This window comes from Pipistrellus hanaki, assembly GCF_964339955.1.
Source record: "Pipistrellus hanaki genome assembly, chromosome: 9".
Classification (NCBI taxonomy): Eukaryota; Metazoa; Chordata; class Mammalia; order Chiroptera; family Vespertilionidae; genus Pipistrellus; species Pipistrellus hanaki.
Genome location: NC_140511.1, coordinates 73,357,903 through 73,377,112, shown reverse-complemented (window position 1 = coordinate 73,377,112; position 19,210 = coordinate 73,357,903). Strand labels below are relative to the sequence as shown.

At 38.8% G+C, this 19,210-nt stretch overlaps 1 protein-coding gene across 13 annotated transcripts in view; it reads left to right on the top strand.

Annotated features, from left to right (window-relative positions):
* The window catches only part of CD44 (CD44 molecule (IN blood group)), an 81,427-nt gene that overhangs the window by 43,067 nt on the left and 19,150 nt on the right, over positions 1-19,210 (top strand). For 2 of the 13 annotated variants that reach the window (XM_084894440.1, XM_084894441.1), the window contains exons 5-10: positions 1,558-1,788; positions 9,033-9,158; positions 11,670-11,783; positions 12,216-12,332; positions 16,077-16,214; positions 18,634-18,735. In XM_084894440.1, the coding sequence (XP_084750566.1) occupies positions 1,558-1,788; positions 9,033-9,158; positions 11,670-11,783; positions 12,216-12,332; positions 16,077-16,214; positions 18,634-18,735 (828 nt within the window). The remainder of the gene's footprint in view (positions 1-1,557; positions 1,789-9,032; positions 9,159-11,669; positions 11,784-12,215; positions 12,333-16,076; positions 16,215-18,633; positions 18,736-19,210) is intronic. The other 11 variants (XM_084894446.1, XM_084894445.1, XM_084894451.1 and 8 more) reach the window with 9 other exon arrangements.

Here is a 19,210-nt window from a genome sequence, read left to right as displayed (position 1 = left end):
TTCTTTTCTACTTAGAAGAATGCATTTATTAAAACAAACAAGCAAACAAACAAATAAAAAACAAACAATGCAAATGAAAAGCCAGCATCCCTGGACATCATTAGAAGGTACCCTTAAAAGTAAATTTAAATGTAGTGGAGATTAAATAATGTTCTTCAATTCTAGCAGCTGAAGGCTCCAAACTATATTCTCTCTCACAGAGGGGGATTATGAAGAGGAGGATAGGGACGTTCTAGCCCCCATGATTTTGTGTTTGATTTAACTGGAGTGTTGAAAGATAATTACAAAGGGTATAAACTTCCTGATTCAACATTATCTGAAATGATCCCCAGAAGTAGGCATCTGGCTCTGTAGAAAACAGTGTCCCAAACAAAACTTTCAAATAGGTCGACTTATTAACTCTGACCTTATTGCCTCTGAACCTCACTTCTTGAGAACTATGACACGTTGGGGAGGTCTAATGTGTGCCTGCTAAGAGCCAGACCTCTCAGTGTGCCTAGCAATAGTGGTGACAGTAGCAGGGGAGCAAGAATCTCCCTGGACCATACAAATCTAGCCCCCACTTCTGGAGGGATGTGTCCCTGGCCTGTGCCTTGCAATAGGAATGGAGGCCTGAGTGTGAGATGTGCTGTGTCAGCCATGTCTGGTGTGGAATCCCAGTATCTTACCACCTGGGCGAACTGAGAGGAGCAACTTACTCTTTCTGAGCCTCCATTTCTCATCTGGGTAATGAACCAACAGAGGTGATTTTTGCCCCCTGAGAATTAAGAAAAAGCATATGTCTAATGCATGCCTGGTCCCTAGGAGATGCTCAATCAATGTCCCACCTCCTTGGTCCCCACAGATGCCTTCTGAAGTCCAGACCTGTGCAAATTCATGTGCAGAAGTCTGCTTTTGGCTCTCAAAAAAAATTTCAATCGTTTTACTGTTGATATTTGGCTCTGTTGACTAATGAGTTTGCCAACCACTGACTTAAACTGACAAAATTGTACTGTAAGAAAGAAAATGTTATTCTTCTTGGGTTTGCAACTATATATTCCCAGATGATGCTAATAGCCTCTGTGTCTCCTCCCTCTTTTATCCTCTCTGGAAATCGATGGAACTAATAGCGCTAAGTTAACATATGCTTGAGAAGGGAAATAGGGACCAGGCAGGAGATTTATTACTTATTGAGCACCAACTATACTTTGAATACTGTGCAAACACTTTACACACAATATTACCTCATGCTCATAACGGAATGAAAAACTGAAGCTCAGAGAGGCACCTACCTTGTCTGGAGCCACACAACACTGGAATCCAAACGGGGGTTCCCAAACACAATCTCTTTTCCCCTCTCCATTTCCCCGGTGCGTGAGTGGTCAGGGGAGTGTCCACTCTTCTCAACGCTTCAGCCACACATCCCCCCCACTAGACAGGTAGTGTAGGATTTGCTTTGCCTAATAAAAAAAGAAAGGTAGCTCTACAGTCATCACCTTCTGTGATTGAAATTCAGTCTTTCCTATATTCAGAAAGTGTCAGGTGACACATTCTAAAAGTGCCTTCTCTGTCTCCCAGCTATCGTTAACCGGGATGGTACCCGCTACACCCAGAAGGGCGAATACAGAACTAACCCTGATGACATCAACAACAATACCACCGCTGAGGAAGACTTCACCAGTGGATCCTCCAGTGAAAGAAGCACTTCAGAGAGCTACATCTTCCACACCCACTTTCCGACTACTTACCCCACCGAAGACCAAGACAGTCCCCGAGTGCCCTACTTCCCGGAGGAAACCCCCGACCCCAGTAAGGACAATGAATCACTGGGCTTCCCACTGGCGATTCATTTGCAAAAACATCTCGGTCCTTCCTGAGTGATATGCACTCACATGTGGTGTGTCTCTCGCCTCTGGAAGCTGGTGACGGCCTTTGGGGAGGTGGGCTGTGCTGGTAGTCAGTGCCCGGTGTGCATCGGCTGCTACTGCCAACGTTTTCTCCTTTTTTCACCTGCAATTCTGTTTTTCTGCCTTGGATACGAAGTGCCATGTCAAAAGTTTTTTTGTTTTTTAGAACTTTCCTCATTCTCTTATCCCAGGGATATGATGACCTCAAGCCTGATGCAGAAATGGTTCTCGGTTTTGCATGTTTCCCGCTGGTTGTTACCCACCTCTGGATGAGATTTCCTAAGCTGGGGCCACAGCGGATGCATACAAGCCATTCTGTTTCTGTGTCTCTTAACTTCATCTTTTTTTCTGTCTTAACCTGATTTATACTCATGTTATGGACTATGCAATATTCAGTCCTATTCATCACCCATCGTTTCTGAACAATTCCTTTGGTTTTTGGTCTAGGGAAGCATAGCTGGAGGAGTTACCTGATCACATGAAATCTGCTTAAGAGTTTATATGCCAGCTGTAGGGAAAGGCTCTTAGCACTGGCTTGGTCTGTGAGGGTCATTCATTACCTTGGGACAGGGAGGGTGGGGATATGGAAGCAGCGCCTTCAAGGTCTCTGGGTTTGGGCCCCTTGTGCTCCGCTTGCATTGGGAAGCGTTTACATATCCTCTTGTCTCTTCACTTTCCTCCCAGGTTATTTTAAAACATATTTCCAGATTGGCTGTGTTCCTTTCGTGGAAGATTATTCAAACTCAGGCAGGGCGTCTGCCTCTTGAGTAGCTTTCCTAGTATGGTGTGGATTTGCTCTTTTCCTGGCTGTGGCTCGTGAGGGGTGGAACTCTGCTCTCCAAAGAATGAGGCAGAGATTTACTGGGTTGTGAATGCTCCAGGCGGCGACCCTTTCCATCCCATGTCACCCAGAAGCCAGGAAAACCTCCAAAGCCCCGAGAATCAATGTAAGATTGCTTGCTCAGCCGAGGATTAAATTTCTATTAGCAGTTTGCTGAGTGAGGGGTGCATGTAGGTTTGGGGTCTTTGTCATCTTCTGCAGATACTTTGAAGCATTTCATAAAGCAGGCACTTGCAGATTGCCCATGCTTTCCCAGAATATCGGCTCTCTGGAGCCAGCCATTTGTCACTCCTTGTTTCTAGTCCCACAGACAGCCTTTCTTGAGAGAAATTTCTGCAGACCAAGCTGGCCGTGCTGCTGGCTACTTGCTGCCCCTTGATTTCCCTGCTTAAGGTCGCCCTGCTGAAGGTGCTTATCATCACACACTCATCTGGTCAGATGCTGGCAGATAGCAATTACTGGTCTCAGCAGGAGGCAGGTCCTGATTACCCTAAACCTCCATTTCCCAAAGAAGAAAATCCTGACAAACTATATCTTGTGAGAACTAGATGTAGTTATCGCAGCGGCCAGTAGCCTATCTAACACAGGGATTGTTTAACCTGTGCTTTAAGAAAGCCAATCAGCACATTTAAGAAACATTCATAGCACATCTTTTAAGGGCTGCACTTTTTCTGCCTGTTAGTCAGCAAACAAATATTGAATACCTACTATGTATTGGGTTTATTCAAATGCTTAGGACCCAGTAGACAATACCCTTAGACAGTGATATAGAGGAGAAGTAAGGGTTAGTAAGCTAAGCTATTCATTCAACCAATATTTGAGGTCTCTGTGCCCGATGCTGCCCTCATTACTGAGGAGTTGGAGTTGGACCTACTTTCATGGAGCCTTACACTGTTCAGAAAGCAAGGAAGGAGTGTGCTAGGAGGTTTTGCTGAAACACAATGCAGGATTTGGGGTGAGAAGAGAATTGTGCTTCCCTCTTTCCAGAGCACTTAGCTAAGTTGCTTTTAGTAGTTAAGGAAGATAGAGACTCATTTGTCCATCAGAGTGAGTTCAGGGCTATAGGACCCAAGTGGACCGATGGCAACTCCAAACAAACCAATGCATGCAGAGAAGAGTGTCACAGAAAACAGTCAGGGAGAAACTTGAAAGGAGCATGTAACAAGCTAGAAAAGTTAGCACCAGTAAGTTCCTAAGTACGCCACATGTTCTAAGCCCAAAGATTCTCAAAACATCATGACTGTTGGATCGAGAGTTGGAACTTAGTGAGAGGGAGTGATTGCGAATCCTCCCCAGTTCATGCAGGAGGACAGAGGTCAAGAGGAGGGTTGGCTGAGTACCTAGAATCGCTCTTGGGCTTGGTTGGCTCATCCCTTCCTTAAGTGTCCTTAGTGGGTGGGCAGTAGGGAAAGCCAATAAAACAGCCATCTGGGTAGGTTTTGATTGCCAGCAGACTTTTTACTGTGTTATTTTTGGAAGAGCCCTCCTGGAGGCATATCATCAGCTCCCTTCCTATCTGTGATCTGGAATTCTTTGGAATCCAGAAACTATACTCATTCAGGAAACATTCAGGAAACTACCTAGGAACAGTCTATTTCTTGTCTTCTGGGTGACTAAGAATGTGTGTGTGTGTGTGTGTGTGTGTGTGTGTGTGTGTGTGTGTTGTGTGTGTGTCTTTATTTACTTATTTATTTTTCTTTTTGGTCTGGCATGGCTTACTTGGGTGGGGGGAAATTGCTCATGTTTATCTCAGGGCATCATTGGTGAAATTGGCTCCTATCTCTCTACTCTTTATTCTGAGCAAATGTGTCCTTGATAGCATTGAAGGTATTGTGCAGGTGGTTGACATTTGCCTGTAGAGAGTTAAAGTTTTTAACCTGAAATTCATTGACTTCCAGCAGATTCAATGACAGCCATATGGTATACAAGACCATCTGAAATAATATGCAAACGTTTTAGAATGTGTATGTGTAGGATCACTTTTTTAAGGAAAAAAGAAGTCATAACTTTTATCATCAGACTTTAACAAGTGGTTTAGATTTATATTCTGGTGATATTTGACATTCTTCATCTACTGGGAAACATTTTGGATTCAGTCCAACTTGAGATTCAAATGAGATATTTCAATCTGTAAAATATTACCAACCATCCTTTCTCTAATTTGAACAGAGTCCAAAAAAATTTTTTTTTAACTTGAGAAAGTTTGTTTTTCCTTTCTGGAAATACATTCTGAATTAGAATTAAAAGTGACAGAAAGTGATGGAGGAATGCTTGAGATCTGATTTCACCACCTTGAACACATACCCTTTGCAAAGTTCCTGCTTGACTTATATAAAGTATAAAGCTTGACTTGAGGTTAGTGAGTGACAGTGGAGCTTTCAAATGCCAGTTGTCATCACGAGCTACCTGGGTAAAATGGCAGACGCAAAAGATACAGGTGCACCTCTTAAGACACTCCAAAAATAGATGAATAAAAGCAACTTTATGAAATTCTATGCTGAAGACCTTCAGTGTATAGCTGAGTCATCCATTCAAGTAAATATAAAATTTCTTTCCATTATAGGTGATTTAGTTGCTACTTGATTTCTCCTTGAGTCTGTATTCAGGGGATTCCATTTGAAGAATGAGTAGCTCTGAATTGACACCCATATAAGATTTGCATTTCTGATCTTATCCTAAGCTTCCAGGAGACTTTAGGAGAGTGGAAATGTAAAAAAAAGGCCTCAATCCTTCTTTTCTAATCTTCATTCTATAATAGACACAGACATTATGTATACTAGATAGAGTAACGAATTTGTAGAAAGTCCTCACTAAACGATGTTTTCACAGTTGATTCAGTTACTTCCACTGAGCACTCAAACAGCCATGCAGCAGCTCAGGACCACATTCCTTGGATATAGTCTTGGTTTGATAATCCACAGCCTAAGACTCAGGATCAAACAATAGCAACAACCGGTAAAATGTTATGTCTTCTGCTTCTCTGCTGTCCCAAATGCCAAGTCTTTCAGTATTGAGGAAAAGGACATCTGTTATCATTTTCTACTGATGCTCCGTCGTGATTGTTAGTAAGAGCAGGGTGTGATACCATCTCATTTATGAGTCTGGGATACATACTACTGGATACTCCCTAAGCAACATGCCAAATAATCAGAATTATTGTTTCTTTAGGGGCTTCCCTTAGAATCCTTCAGAGCAACTACTTTAGAAAAAAGTATCAGAAAATGCATACTCCTCTTTTCTGCTAATTATCACAGTCAATAATAACAGAGGCAAACCTTGATCTTCAGAGGGAACACATAGGCCTGGGATAATTGTGTGGACATCTAAAACCTCAACTGCAAAATGTAGGAAGCGACCTGCTCTTTACCTCAGAGTCGAGGCCTCTAACAAGCTCCTTGGATCTTTGACTGTTAACCTTAACCTCCTGCAAAGTATTTTGACCTGAGAACTTTTATTGGAAAAGATTCAAAGACTATAGTAATGGGAGATTGCAAGCATGTCTTCATTTATTAACTTTCATTGATGGAGGATTTGGTCATATTTCAAAATAATTAGGTATTCTTTCTACAGAAGGAGAGCCATCAAAATGGTCCTTTACATTTGCTTAGCTGTTAAGACATTGAATAAAATGTATTTGTTATTTTGACAAATGCTCAAGGAAGGAAAATAGTGCCAATGTTATGACTGCATATCATAGTGATTAAGATAATGCTGGAGAGAGGGAGCGGGGAGGAGGAAGATAGATAGTGCAGAATAAAGAATATGCTATTTTTAAATGTTTGAAATGTTCATCTTCATAGGATAAACATTGTGAAGGAAACAGACTTGTCAATGTTTCACCTTGGGGCATTTCTGAACTTTCTTTTGACAGCTACAAAATGAAATCTAATTCAGCTTAATTTTATATTTGGGAATTTAATGATGGTTTCAGTCTCTCTGTTTGAACTTTTTCCAGTTTGTCCTTTATTAGCTAATGTTCTTCTGATGCACGTCATGATTACAGAAATGGCAGTCTTTAATAGTTTTCAAGTCATGACTCTTACTTCTGGTCTTGTTAGTGAAATCACTGGGTTATTTCATCTCTGTCTTTCCTGAATAATTTTCCTCTATCCAAAACTGGAACTCAAAATGTCCTGCTCTGTTACGCAAAATATAGTGTTAATATAAAACGTGACCATGGGCAAGATTGCTAGAGGATTTGGACTCTAAATGGAGAAAAGCAGAAAGGCATTTCCCCCCCATTTTTCACTTCTTGTGTCATCCTTCTGTGTATTTGGGATAATGTGTCTGGAACTGCTCACAGAAATATCATATCCCAAATTCTGGAGAATGATATTGGTTGGCCAAGATAGAATGTGCAGAAGATGAAGGGCTAAGAATCTGAAGAACTAGGTTTTAGAATCATAAATGCTCAGATTAGAAGATCTTAAATGGTCTAGTTCCATCAAAAGTTCTAATCATTTATTCTTTTATACAACTTTCCTCCTAAGTGATCTTTCTGATGGTGAGGGACATCTTTCTTCATGAAGAAGCTCATTGTTGGGTAGTTCAGATGATTAACATTTAAATTCAACATTTGGAAGAATAGTCATCTCCAGAAAGGTCCCAATTGAGCCTTTTTGGAGCACAGACAAAAATTTTAATTCCTCTTTTACATTATTGCTTTTCAGAATTCAAAGACAGCTTTCATGCTCCTCTTGAGACCTTTCTGTTGTTTAGTTTTCTGACTTCACACAAGTCAAGATCTGTACAGCACAGTTTTTTCATATTTTAAGATGAGCAGCATGAATCAGATGATATTTAGGGTACTTCCATCTCTGGCATCCTATGAACTCCAGTTTGGGCCTCTGAAAGAAATGGAACTTCTGTGCTTTTAAGAGGCGAGAAGTTGAGGATTGGTTTTCATGGTTGTTTCAACCATCAGAGTCCAAGAACCATCTTCACACAACAACAGTAATGGCTGGTAGTACGTTATTATTATCTCATTTCATATGTTTTCTTGACAGTCTTCAATAATCTTCATTGACCTTGGGGATACTGTCAAAGTCTACAGTCCATTCTGGTTTTACAAATGTTTTTAATGATGTTAGAAGGACCATGAACTCTGAGGTCTATATATTGATTTTATAGCACTATTAAGCACATTTCTTCTTTTCATTCTATAGAATTTAGATAACCCAGGAGGAGGCTAATAAGGGGAAATGTGAAAAGGAGCCAGGTACTTCTTCATGTCAGACAAAATTTTGACTATGAAGGTATTCTACAATGATTCAAGTCATTTGACATTGTTTTACTTTTCAGGAGAAAAACAATACAATAGCCTGAAAAGTTATTTGTTAGCTAGAGCTAACAAAATACAGCACATTTTGATCAGTGGAACTATTCTTGGGGTAGATACAGATGAAAAGACAAATGTTCATTCCAAAAGAGCGTGAATCTGATTCGAAATGCAGGAAACCCTTTGTGTAAAGAGACATCTGCAGTAACCATGAAGAGGTGGAGGGTTTCCGTCTTTCTTGTGATTGCTTCCACAAGGAGAAGAGGGAGATTTCTCCAAATCCTGGCTACTGTCTGCCACTTTCGGCAATCAGAAGGGTTGACTAACAAATGCTAGCTATGACTTCCTCTGTTAATTAACTGACTTTTGCCCCTTGCATGCTAAAGTATTGCTGGGAACTGCAGTGTAGCTTTCATTTGTCTTTACAGTACACTGATATGATGCTAGAGAAGATAAAAAATGAATTAGCAAATTGTGAATATAACTATGAAATTTTAGAAATGACTGATGTATTTAGAAGTCTAAGGGTTTTTTTTAAAGTAGCTTGACAAAGCAAATAGGCACACATACATGAAACATTACCATCCTATTCTGGGCGTATGGGAAAAAAAAGCCAGAACTCTTGCCTTCAAGGAACTCGTGGTCTATTGAAGCAATGGACTTGAGAATGTGATTGGAAGGATATTAATGACACGTGCTTAATAAGTTATTAAGTGTATCTAAAAGCATGCGGCAGTGTTTATTTGCCTTTCATTCTTTTACTTCTTTGGTTGGGTTGTGTCTATATTTATTCTTTAACTTCTTAAAAGAGAATGTTCAGTTGTAAAGATAATAGGAAATTGTTTTTAGATCCATAGTTTAGCTTCAGAGACCAAGATATGTTAATTTAGAGGTATACGCGCCAAATGTTTCACTTTCTTATTAAAATCTTGGCAATTCCATCTTACACTCTGTGCCTGATTTTCTTCCTTTATCGAATGGGTTACTTGGCATCCAGCTCAGCTACTAATGCAAGTCACCACAACAGGTACGGATTCAAATATCATCTCAGCAGGCTGGGCGCCAACGGAAGAAAATGAAGATGAAAGAGACAAACACCCCATTCATTCTGGAACAGGCATTGATGATGATGAAGATTTTATCTCCAGCACCAGTAAGAATAATCAATTACAGTAGAACCATTTATGCAAGGCTTACCAATTAATCTGAGTGATGCCCAAGAGTACCTCTTTTGGGAAACAGTTGATATAAACAATGAGCATAAGCCTATGACCACACCTTAGTCATACCTTGATGAGATATTAAAGGAAGAAATATATATATATTTTTTAATAGAAGCCAAACTGTATTTGGAGGAGAAATGGGAAAAGCATCTTTTATGAAATTCCTAGTGCCTCATGTTCTTCCTGTTTTATTTATGTGGTCTGCTGCTACAGGTTTTTTTTTTGAACCATTGAACTTTGTCAGAAAATGGCACAGTAAAATATTACAAGAAATACTCATTGAGTAGTCACTGTGCTTAGGTGCTGGTAACACAAATATGAAAAAAAGTCAGAGCTCTTGCCTTCAAGGGACTCATTTAATTCAAAGTTGTAGATGATCCTAAATTAAAGACTTAGAAAGACCTAAAAAGGCTTAAACAATGGTAATTAGAACTCAAGAATGTTCTTAGATAATCAAAACCTGATTGAGATCAAGGAAATAAATCCAAAGTTTTAACAAACAAACTGGGCACCAATATAACAGAAAGACATTGAAGCAAAGAACAAATGTCAGGTGAGCTTGAACAAAACAGTGCCAATTATTAAGAATAAATAGTGAAACCACTGCATAATAGTATTAAAATTTGTGACAATTATAAAACTTTTTGAGAAAATAGATGGAAATTGAGCTGAAAAAAAAATGTCCTTTAAAAATACAATGATTGGTCTAATATTCTGTCAGATGAATGAGTTTCCTATTCATACCTGTAATGATCTAGGATATTGCTGAACAGACATGAAAATCCTAGACCTGATTTCATAACAGCTCTGCTTTTCCTTAGGGAAGGTTCCATTTAGGGTGCCACATGAGCTGTTTTGGGTTCTGTCCATTCTAATCTGAGAGAATCATCCCCAAAAGGACAGCACTCAGGAAGGGAGAGAACCAAAAAAATAGTTTAGGCCTTGAAAGCATCTAAAAATATTGCATTGATAGAACAAAAACTTGAGATAAACTAGATGCATTATGGTATACTCCTTAGCCTGGAGACCTCTGCAGAGGTTAGTCTAAAAAACTCTTTCTAGTAACTTCAGGAAGAAAGCTAAATAACCAAAATCACTGGAACTTTATTAATACCCAGTCTCTCCTGAGTTAGGATGTAGCCCCATCTTCCAGGTGGGGCCACCAACAAAAAGATGGTCTAGAAATGAGAAACTAAACACTTTTGGGTGGCAATGCAAACAGATCAACCTAAAAATAAATTTTGTGATCACAGTACAGAGGAAAACTTCCCTTGATATTTTTCATCTTTGTGGTATATTTTCCGGTTTCGTTTAACTTTTCTGTTTGGCACCTGTGCACATAATTCAACAGGATGCCTCTCTCTTCTGTAAGGATGTGAAAACTGCCACTTTTTTCATACTTATTGAGAATATGGTCAGTGATTCCACACCTGATTTTTTTTAACTTGTGAAATAGAGATGATAGTAGTATAGTTCTGAAAAGAGTTTTGTATTATTTGGGTATCGATATAAAGTTTGAAAGAATTAGGATTTGCCAATATACCTTTTCACATAAGACATTGGTTCTGATTTTGTCATAATCCTTCTGTTGGGTGTGTCTCCTATTCCGGCCCTATCATTTTGGGTGACAGTATCAGAGCACTGGTGGATATATGATTCTTTTCCCGCCCTGCCCCCTGGTGAGCTGCTGTGATGCTGGTGGTTGGTTCCCTATGGTGTTTTCCTATTGGATCTATTCATCTTGTTCTCTGCTCCCCCATCCCGCTCCCTCCCCCCCCAATGGCTGTGAATGGCTTGCTGGTTAAGTGCTTTGTATTTGATGAGTATATCATAGGTGTTTGATAAATATTCAGAAGTGTATAGCTAAATCATATGGCTGTTATAGGTAGATAATCTTTCTTAGAATCATCTATAGGAAAGTTCTGGATGCCCAGAGTATTTCTTTTCCCACCAAAACTACAAATGAGATAAAGTGATCATCATGGAATAACTTCCAGGTACCTACTTCTTCATCCTGAGGATCTACATGTAGTGCACTTGCCAGTGATGCAAGTTCCTTGGGCTTTCAAATGCAAAGGACATTATTGACTGCATGGCTGCATGGATGGGCAACGCTCTGCCGTCTTTGGTTATCCTCGGTGGAGGGCTGGTGTTTCCAAAGCTTTCTTCTTCTTCCTGCTGCAGCTTTTTTGGCTGCTTTCTCCAGAAGATCTCATGTTCTCGCCCCAAAGGCAGAATGCAAAGGACACTGAGATGCTTAACGATATGTCTGGACCAAGCCGAAGGCACTCTATGCTTTCCTTCCATTTCCACTCAACCATCTATACAAACTGGTATAGATGATTCACTGGACAGACCAAAGAAGGGGGAAAAGTGCAAAACAGGTGGTGAAGGCTCAAGAAATAACCATTTTCCTAATAACTTCATCATCGTTACCACAGTTGCAACCACACCACGGGTTTTTGACCACTCAACACAGAACCGGAATTGGAGCCAGTGGAGCCCAGGCTTTTTAAATCCAGAAGTATCACTTCAGACTACCACAAGGATGACTGGTAATGGGATATGCATTCTTAATTAAAGATATTTTCCCCCTCAAAGTCAATTGATAGGACACAGTGGGAAATGTAGTTAATATCTCATCACAAATTTTTAGAGAATTTTCATGACGATCCTCAGTTCAACTTAGGGGTCATTTATCAATCATACCATCTGGGCACAAGATATTTTATGTTGCTCCATTATAAGAATGAATACATTAAAATGGTTGATGGTGCTGCCCTTGAGAAAGTGGTTATGGCGGAATAACAAGTCGTCATTAAGAAATTCCGTGCCCAATGGTTTTTTTTTTCCCTTGCAAGAGATTAGTGAAGTCGCTCAGAAGTGTGGATAGTAGATGCTCAGGCTGTTCAATATCATGTACTGTAATGGAAGAACAAACCATCAAAGGTTAGTTGATAAAAAATTACAGTGTATATAAATCACAGATGTGGACAGAAGTGGCACCAGTGATTATGGAGAAAACTGGGCCCCGGAAGACCAGTCTCCTCTCATTCACCATGAACATCATGAGGAAGAGGAGACCCAGCTTTCTACAAGCACAAGTAAGAAGGATGGCGGTCAGCAGTTCTGGGTTAGATGAGCCAGTGAAGTGATTCCAAAGAATAGGGAAGACTATTTTTAGACACGGCCACATCTTCTATTTCCACAGAGTAAAATTTTTTAAATCCCCAGAGAATGAAGAGCTGTCAAATCTGCACATAAGTCTTAGAAATTGGAAGAAAAATGCTAACTTGCCAGGTTGCCCCAAAAGACAACATACTTAAAAAGTGAAACTTAAAAAATATCTTGAGGTAAGGTTTTTGAGTCAAAGATACCTAGTGGTTCCAGTTGGGTGACTTGTATGTGTTTATGAAAATGTATAATGAAGAGTGTATTCTGTTGGTGCTTACTAGTGGCACCTTGAAAGAAAGCTTGACTGGTGCCATGATCTTTGGAATTCTATTTTCTATGAAGATCTTTTATGAATGCAGTTTCTTCTTCACATTCTGTTCCTCACTGCATTATAGAAAGGCATCCCTTTTACTCTTTGGAGGAGAGTTAATAGCTCAGATGGTCTATATTTGAAAACTACGGCTGTTCTTTCTCTGTTTTTAAGCCAGTGTAACTTCGGGGCATATTTTTTGCTATTAATTGTACTTATATGCAAATATCTCAGGTTTTCTAGAACACTCACAAGTCTCACTACTAGACAATGAAGAAAGGACAAAAAAGTAGGAAGTATACTTCTCACCTGTTTCTTGGAGAGATGCCTATCATATTTGGAATAGAAGAAGCTTTCATTTAGGATAACAGCCTGTAGCATTTTTTAAACTATGCCTCAATCATCATTCTTGGATATTCCTAAATCAAAAATATAAGAAACATCCACTTAGAATCCAAAGGGAGAAACTAAAAGGGTTTGGGAATTCCTTGGTTTGAGGAATGTTCCTCAGACAACAAAAGAAACATTTCAGGCATCAGCTAAGACATAGATTAATACGTCCTGGATATTGCACTGAATATGTCCAACATGCCTAGACCTCACTACTTACCTGATAGATTGGCTACATGCCTGAGGATTATGGGCTGAGTTAAGAACAGAGTTTTCTGACAGAGGAAGGTAGAGTGAGAGAGAGAAACATCTTCTGATAGAAGAAGAAATAAGTTGTCTCTTCAGAACGGGATTCTGTCACAAAAATAAATAAATAATTACAAATTAAAAAAAAAATACACATGCAAAAATAAACAGAAAACAGAATGATGATTCTGTACCAGTCTTCTTTGGGACCCAATACTATATTTCAGAGATTATTTAAGACAATTTGTACTTAAAAAGCAGAAAGCTACTTAAAAAGCTTGGAATTCATGAGCCTATTGTCAGAAGGTGATGGTGATGTGGGGTGGGGGGACATCATTACTGGAGGGTAGTTGAAAATCCAGACATAACAGAACCTCCCAGAGGGAAAGCAGCACTAGCCTCAGCAATTCTTTTCTCAGCACTTGCAAAACATAGAGATTCCGGTGGTGACCTCTGGACCTTATCAATGGAATGTTACAGCACAATAGACATATCAAAGAATTATGTGGCTATATCACAGGTTCTGAGGAAAGGCCCCAGGGAAAACTGATGAAGCCCATGAGTGTTATACAGAAATGACCCCCTTTTTGATTATAGTACAAAGCTCAAATATGAAGTAAGGATGTGATAATTTAATTGGAAAAATTATGCAAAAATCCAAATACTTAATTTATACTTGTTCTAAGTATTTGTATATAGTTAAATAAAATTGTTGAATGAGAACATTATACCTTCTTAGAAGAGAATCAACCTTTATATTTCACAATGGAAATTCTACTCAGTTAACCCATATGTTGAAAACAACAGTGGGGTTACTGGGTATTTAAAAGGTCATTTTGCTTATAAAGATAATGATAGAAGACCTATAAAGCAGTGTGTATGTGAGGGGAGTGTATGCACATGTGTTCATGCATTTGAAAACTGAATCAATAGGTTATGTTTGGATGAAATTTTTCTTGTTTATAATCCATTCAGTGGTTTTTCTCACTTCATTACTTGTCAGGAGGCAATGATTCAGTCAGTGAGAAGCAAAACTTAAGATTTTGAGGTCTTTTTCCCTCCCATTGATAACAAGTGAACCCCAGTGCTAGGGTAGAATGAAGACAATAAGATTTATTTATTTATTTATTTATTTATTTATTTATTTATTTATAAAATATATTTCTATTGATTTCAGAGAGGAAAGTAGAGAGAGAGAGAGAGAGAGAGAGAGAGAGAGAGAGAGAGAGAGAGAGAGAGTCATCAATGGTAAGAGAGAATCATTGATTGGCTGCCTCCTAACTGGAGATTGAGTCTAAAACCTGGGCATGTGCCCTGACCAGGAATCGAACCATGACCTCCTGGTTCATAGGTTGATTCTCAACCCCTGAGCCATGCAGCTGGACAATAAGTTTTATTTTTATTTTAGACACAGACAATATGCCCTTGTGTATGGCATTTTCAGGTCTAGTTTGGGGCATTCCCTGGTGAGGTTGTAGCAGAAACTCTGATCTTGTAAAATACTCCCTCTGGTTTTATAAATGAATCTACTCTATGATGTGCATCCACACTTTATAGCATGGTTCTATAAAATACTGGGCTTGTTAGAAAGCATCTGGTCAGAACCCCAAAGTTTGAAGAAATGAAACCAGACATCTTGAGAAAAATACCTGTCTGATATCATCTGGCCATTTTGCCATGTCTGTTTGAGATTTCTTCTTGATTATACAAGTTCCTCCTCTCCCACCCCCACCCCCCAGACTTATAAAATAAATACCTTCTCTATTCTTGAATTGTGGGATTGTGGAAATTGGGCTCAAGTCTTGTCACCATGTCTAAGTGAGGCCAGATAACTTGACTCTGCGAGCTCCTATGCATGATTTTTTTGTCTGCATCACAGAAACATTGCAATGCACCCTGTCTTGTAAAAGAACACGAATTCCCTTTAAGAATGATATTTTCACTTAGTGTCAGTGAGAGATATCCCCATGCTTCCTTTGGCGACATAGAATATAATGCATAATGTACTTTATGTGTGTGGCAACTCCTGAACGCATTCCTGGCAGAGCAACAAATTCAGTGACTGGCTATGTGATGTGGTTGGTTGTTGCTAAGGGGCTATTGTTGTAATCTTTTCTACCTATCCTTCTTCATTGGCACGGAATGAAGCAAAAGGATGTGCTACATTCTTACATGTCATTTGTGCCATAAATCTCATTGTTAAAAGTTAATGCTTCTAAATTAAAAAAAAAAAAGTAATGCTTCTAATGGATTTCATTCATGCTTTTGAGATAATGGCACTTACTCTCATGTTTATCTCATGAGAAGCTGTTACCTGATTCCTTCTTTAACTCACTACCATCCTAATGTGCATTTCACTAGGATGTGGTTGTCTTGGAATGACATCATGGGCTTGGACTCTTATACTTCCTCCTTTGGGGAATGGTGGCAACATGGCATGGGTCAAGAACTTTTTCATCTTCACTTGATGTCTGTAACTCATCTCCTGTCCACTGGAGAAGTCGTCAGTGCTTTTGTGTTCTTCAGTTCACATGCTGCTTGCTAAGAAAATGAGCATGAATGAACTAATATCTGCTAAAACATTCTGTGTTTATACAACTTCCTGGCCCTCGATACCAGGAAAATGTTTTCATTGTCTTGTTCAGATAAAAAAAAAGTGTATTTTAAAAAATCAGTTATTCCTGGTCAGATGTCAACTAACACTTTGACAATTGCTTGAACTGCATAGTCACACCAGCCTCAGCTCATGACACCCATCCAAATGAAAGAATGACAACACCGAGTCAAGAGGACAGTTCCTGGACTTATTTTTGGGACCCAATCTCACATCCAATGGGACGAGGTCATCAAACAGAAAGAAGAATGGGTAATAGCCTCTGAACCTTTTTATATTATGTTTTGGCAAAGTCTACAAATGGCTCTTTTCCTAGAAATAAGCCCTTGGCTTTAGACCACTCTACTTTCCTAAGACGGAAATGGAAGTTTCTTCAAAAATGTGTTTCCTTTGTAGAAGTGATATGCCCATTTATCTGAATCTGAAGTGCTGAGCTGAGAGTGAAGAATTTGGCAGGAGAGTTAAAAGAGAATTGGTCCTAAAATGATAGGAGTGAAAGTCATTTTCTTTGAAGAGGGAACAGTCTCAAGAGTCCTTTTTCATTTACTCCTAAGTGCAGGGCTTTTAAAAGAATAAAGTGATGGATTTCCACTGTAGACTCAAAGATATAACTTGTCTCTGGCTTTTTCTACTAAAAAAAAAAAAAAAAAAAAAAAAAAAAAAAAAAAAAAAAAAAAAATTGGTGAGTGCTCCTTCTAAAAAAATAATGAAAAAGCTCAGAAAACTTTATCATTTACTCTTACCACATTTAGAGATAAATATGGTACTTGTGACCTAAGATTTAGACCACTCTTGATCCTCAATAAATGTTTATGAATTTCATAAATGGACACAGATTGGAATCTGTTTTCTTAAACATCATTCAAATTACCTATCAGCAATTAAGAAACAATTAAATGAGAGAGAATAAAAAAGATAGTAGTTGTAGTTCTGTAAGAATGGAGGCTATAACCAGTTTTTATATTTAAAAAGAAGTCTTCCTTTATCACAACAGATGACAACTTTCCCTAGAGAATCTGCAAGAATTGGTAGCAGATGATGACCTTTTCACAGGCTTTCCTAACTTAAAGAATCCATGTTCCTTATTATACCCATGAAGAGTTACTCGAGTTTTATTATTTAACAAGATGCCTTGGTCACAGAAATGTAACATTCCAAAAATGGAGATAAACCAAAGATCCAATATGGGATTGAGAATTATTATTTATAGCATTGTATAATCTGGATTCAAGCTACAAAGGGAATGTACAACATGAACTTTATTAAAATGAGTTCCAAGAGCACAATGACCATGTCTCTTGGTAGTGAATTGAACAAAGTTATCTCCAAAATGAATTTAACAGTTTTTATGGTTTCGTATCTTTAGAACCCCCTAATTGTGTCATTCTCAAATACTAATGAACAGTTATTGCCAAATTACTAGTGATTAAAAGCAACATTGACATTAAATATTGACTGATGTTGTACAAGGCATGTGGTGCCACAATAATGTACAATTCATGGTTCATGCTCTTTCCATACTGATGAACAGAAAGAGATTCCATTAAATTGATAAGCATGACAAGGACAAGCACAATGGCTCAAACTATAGTACCGTGTGATACCTCATGAAAGATTCTGCTGATAACAGGGAAGGTAAACAAGAGTGTCTAGAGATCCTCCACAAACAGGACTTTTTCTGGGAAAATAGCCATGTGAGGTTTTGATTTGGGTTAGCTAGCCTTTCCTCTTTTTTGAAATCTGGGATGATAGAATCAACCATGTTTTTTCCTCCAAAGATCTTGATTTTTCTTTTCTTTTTGAATGTAAGGGCTGCAATATAGATATGGGTGCCCAATATTCCATTTTTTTCCCTCTGGAGTCATCTGGAACTGATTAAATCTCCCTAGAGGCAGCAGTGTGGTGGAGTTTGAATTGGAAAGCCAATAATAGTGATAGTGTTTATAGGTTATTTGGTCTTTACTTCACTCAGGACTTGTTATTTCAACAGAATTGATTTATGATCACCATTAAAAAAGCATTTGTGACTATTTCAGGGACATTTCTGTACTGCTCAACATTGTACATACCACATATCTGTGTTGACAGGATGACTGATTCACTGATATTCATGGCTTCTTATTCCTTGCTTCTGAATACTTCCTGTGGCTTCTACTTGGGTCACAGTGGGTGATGAATTTATGTTTTATTTGCATGTTCCCTTTGTAAAGTGGAAGAGACCAATGCAGGGAAGAGGGCTGTAAAAAAAAGTTATTTTGCCAAGTAAGGGTGTATGTGACAAAAGGGTACTTGAACAATGTCTTTTCTCCATGTGTTGGATCCCATGTGTCTATAAGAAAGTCAATATGTATGGAGTGGGACAGTCATACTGGCTTATGTGTGTCTCTCTGCAAGGTTTGAGAGGCCCATCATGTGCTCAGTTGGAGTCCTTTCAGACTCAGCAAAAATAAGCAAAATATTGTAGCTTTCATAGAACTCAACCTTTCAATGAAACTTCTTGGGATCTCTTGAAGAAGCCTTAATCTACTCCAATTCTGGAGACATGAATCAGTATGTGCTTTCTTTCCTTTTATCCAGGTTTGAATATAAGAATAATTTGGCTCTAGATCATAAACCACCCTCAGGTAGTAGTTTAGGAAATCCAACTATAACACTGATTTAATTCCTTCAGATATGGACTCCAGCCATAGTACAACACTTCAGCCTTCTGCAGATTCAAACACAGGTTTGGTGGAAGACTGGGACAGGACAGGACCTCTTCAAATGACAACTCGTAAGGATAATGACACTCAGCCCTTTATTGACTTGTGTTCCTGTTTCAGTTCTTGCTCACACTGGCCCAGATCCAGAGCTTGGTGGTGGAATGGTGTATTAGTGCTTTGTGGCTGAGCTCAGAAATTTATTTCTTCTATATTTTCTTGGTGGAGTTCTTTAAATGTGATTTTTCCCTTTATTCTTGGTACTTTCAGATTCAATGACTTTATGTTTAAAAAAAAAAAAAAGTGTGATTCCATTCAACTTGTTTTTTCCATAAGTAGTAATTATGGCAGTGTCATTTAAGCCCATGGCTAGGACAGTGGTTTTTTTCTATGTTTTAACTGACCAACCCCTTTTTAAAATATTACATATATTTAAAAAAAAACGATTTTAGAGAGGAAGGGAAAGGGAGAGAAAGATAGAAACACCCTACTGGGAATCAAGCCTGCAACCCGGGCATATGCCCTGACCGGGAATTGAAGGGTGACCTC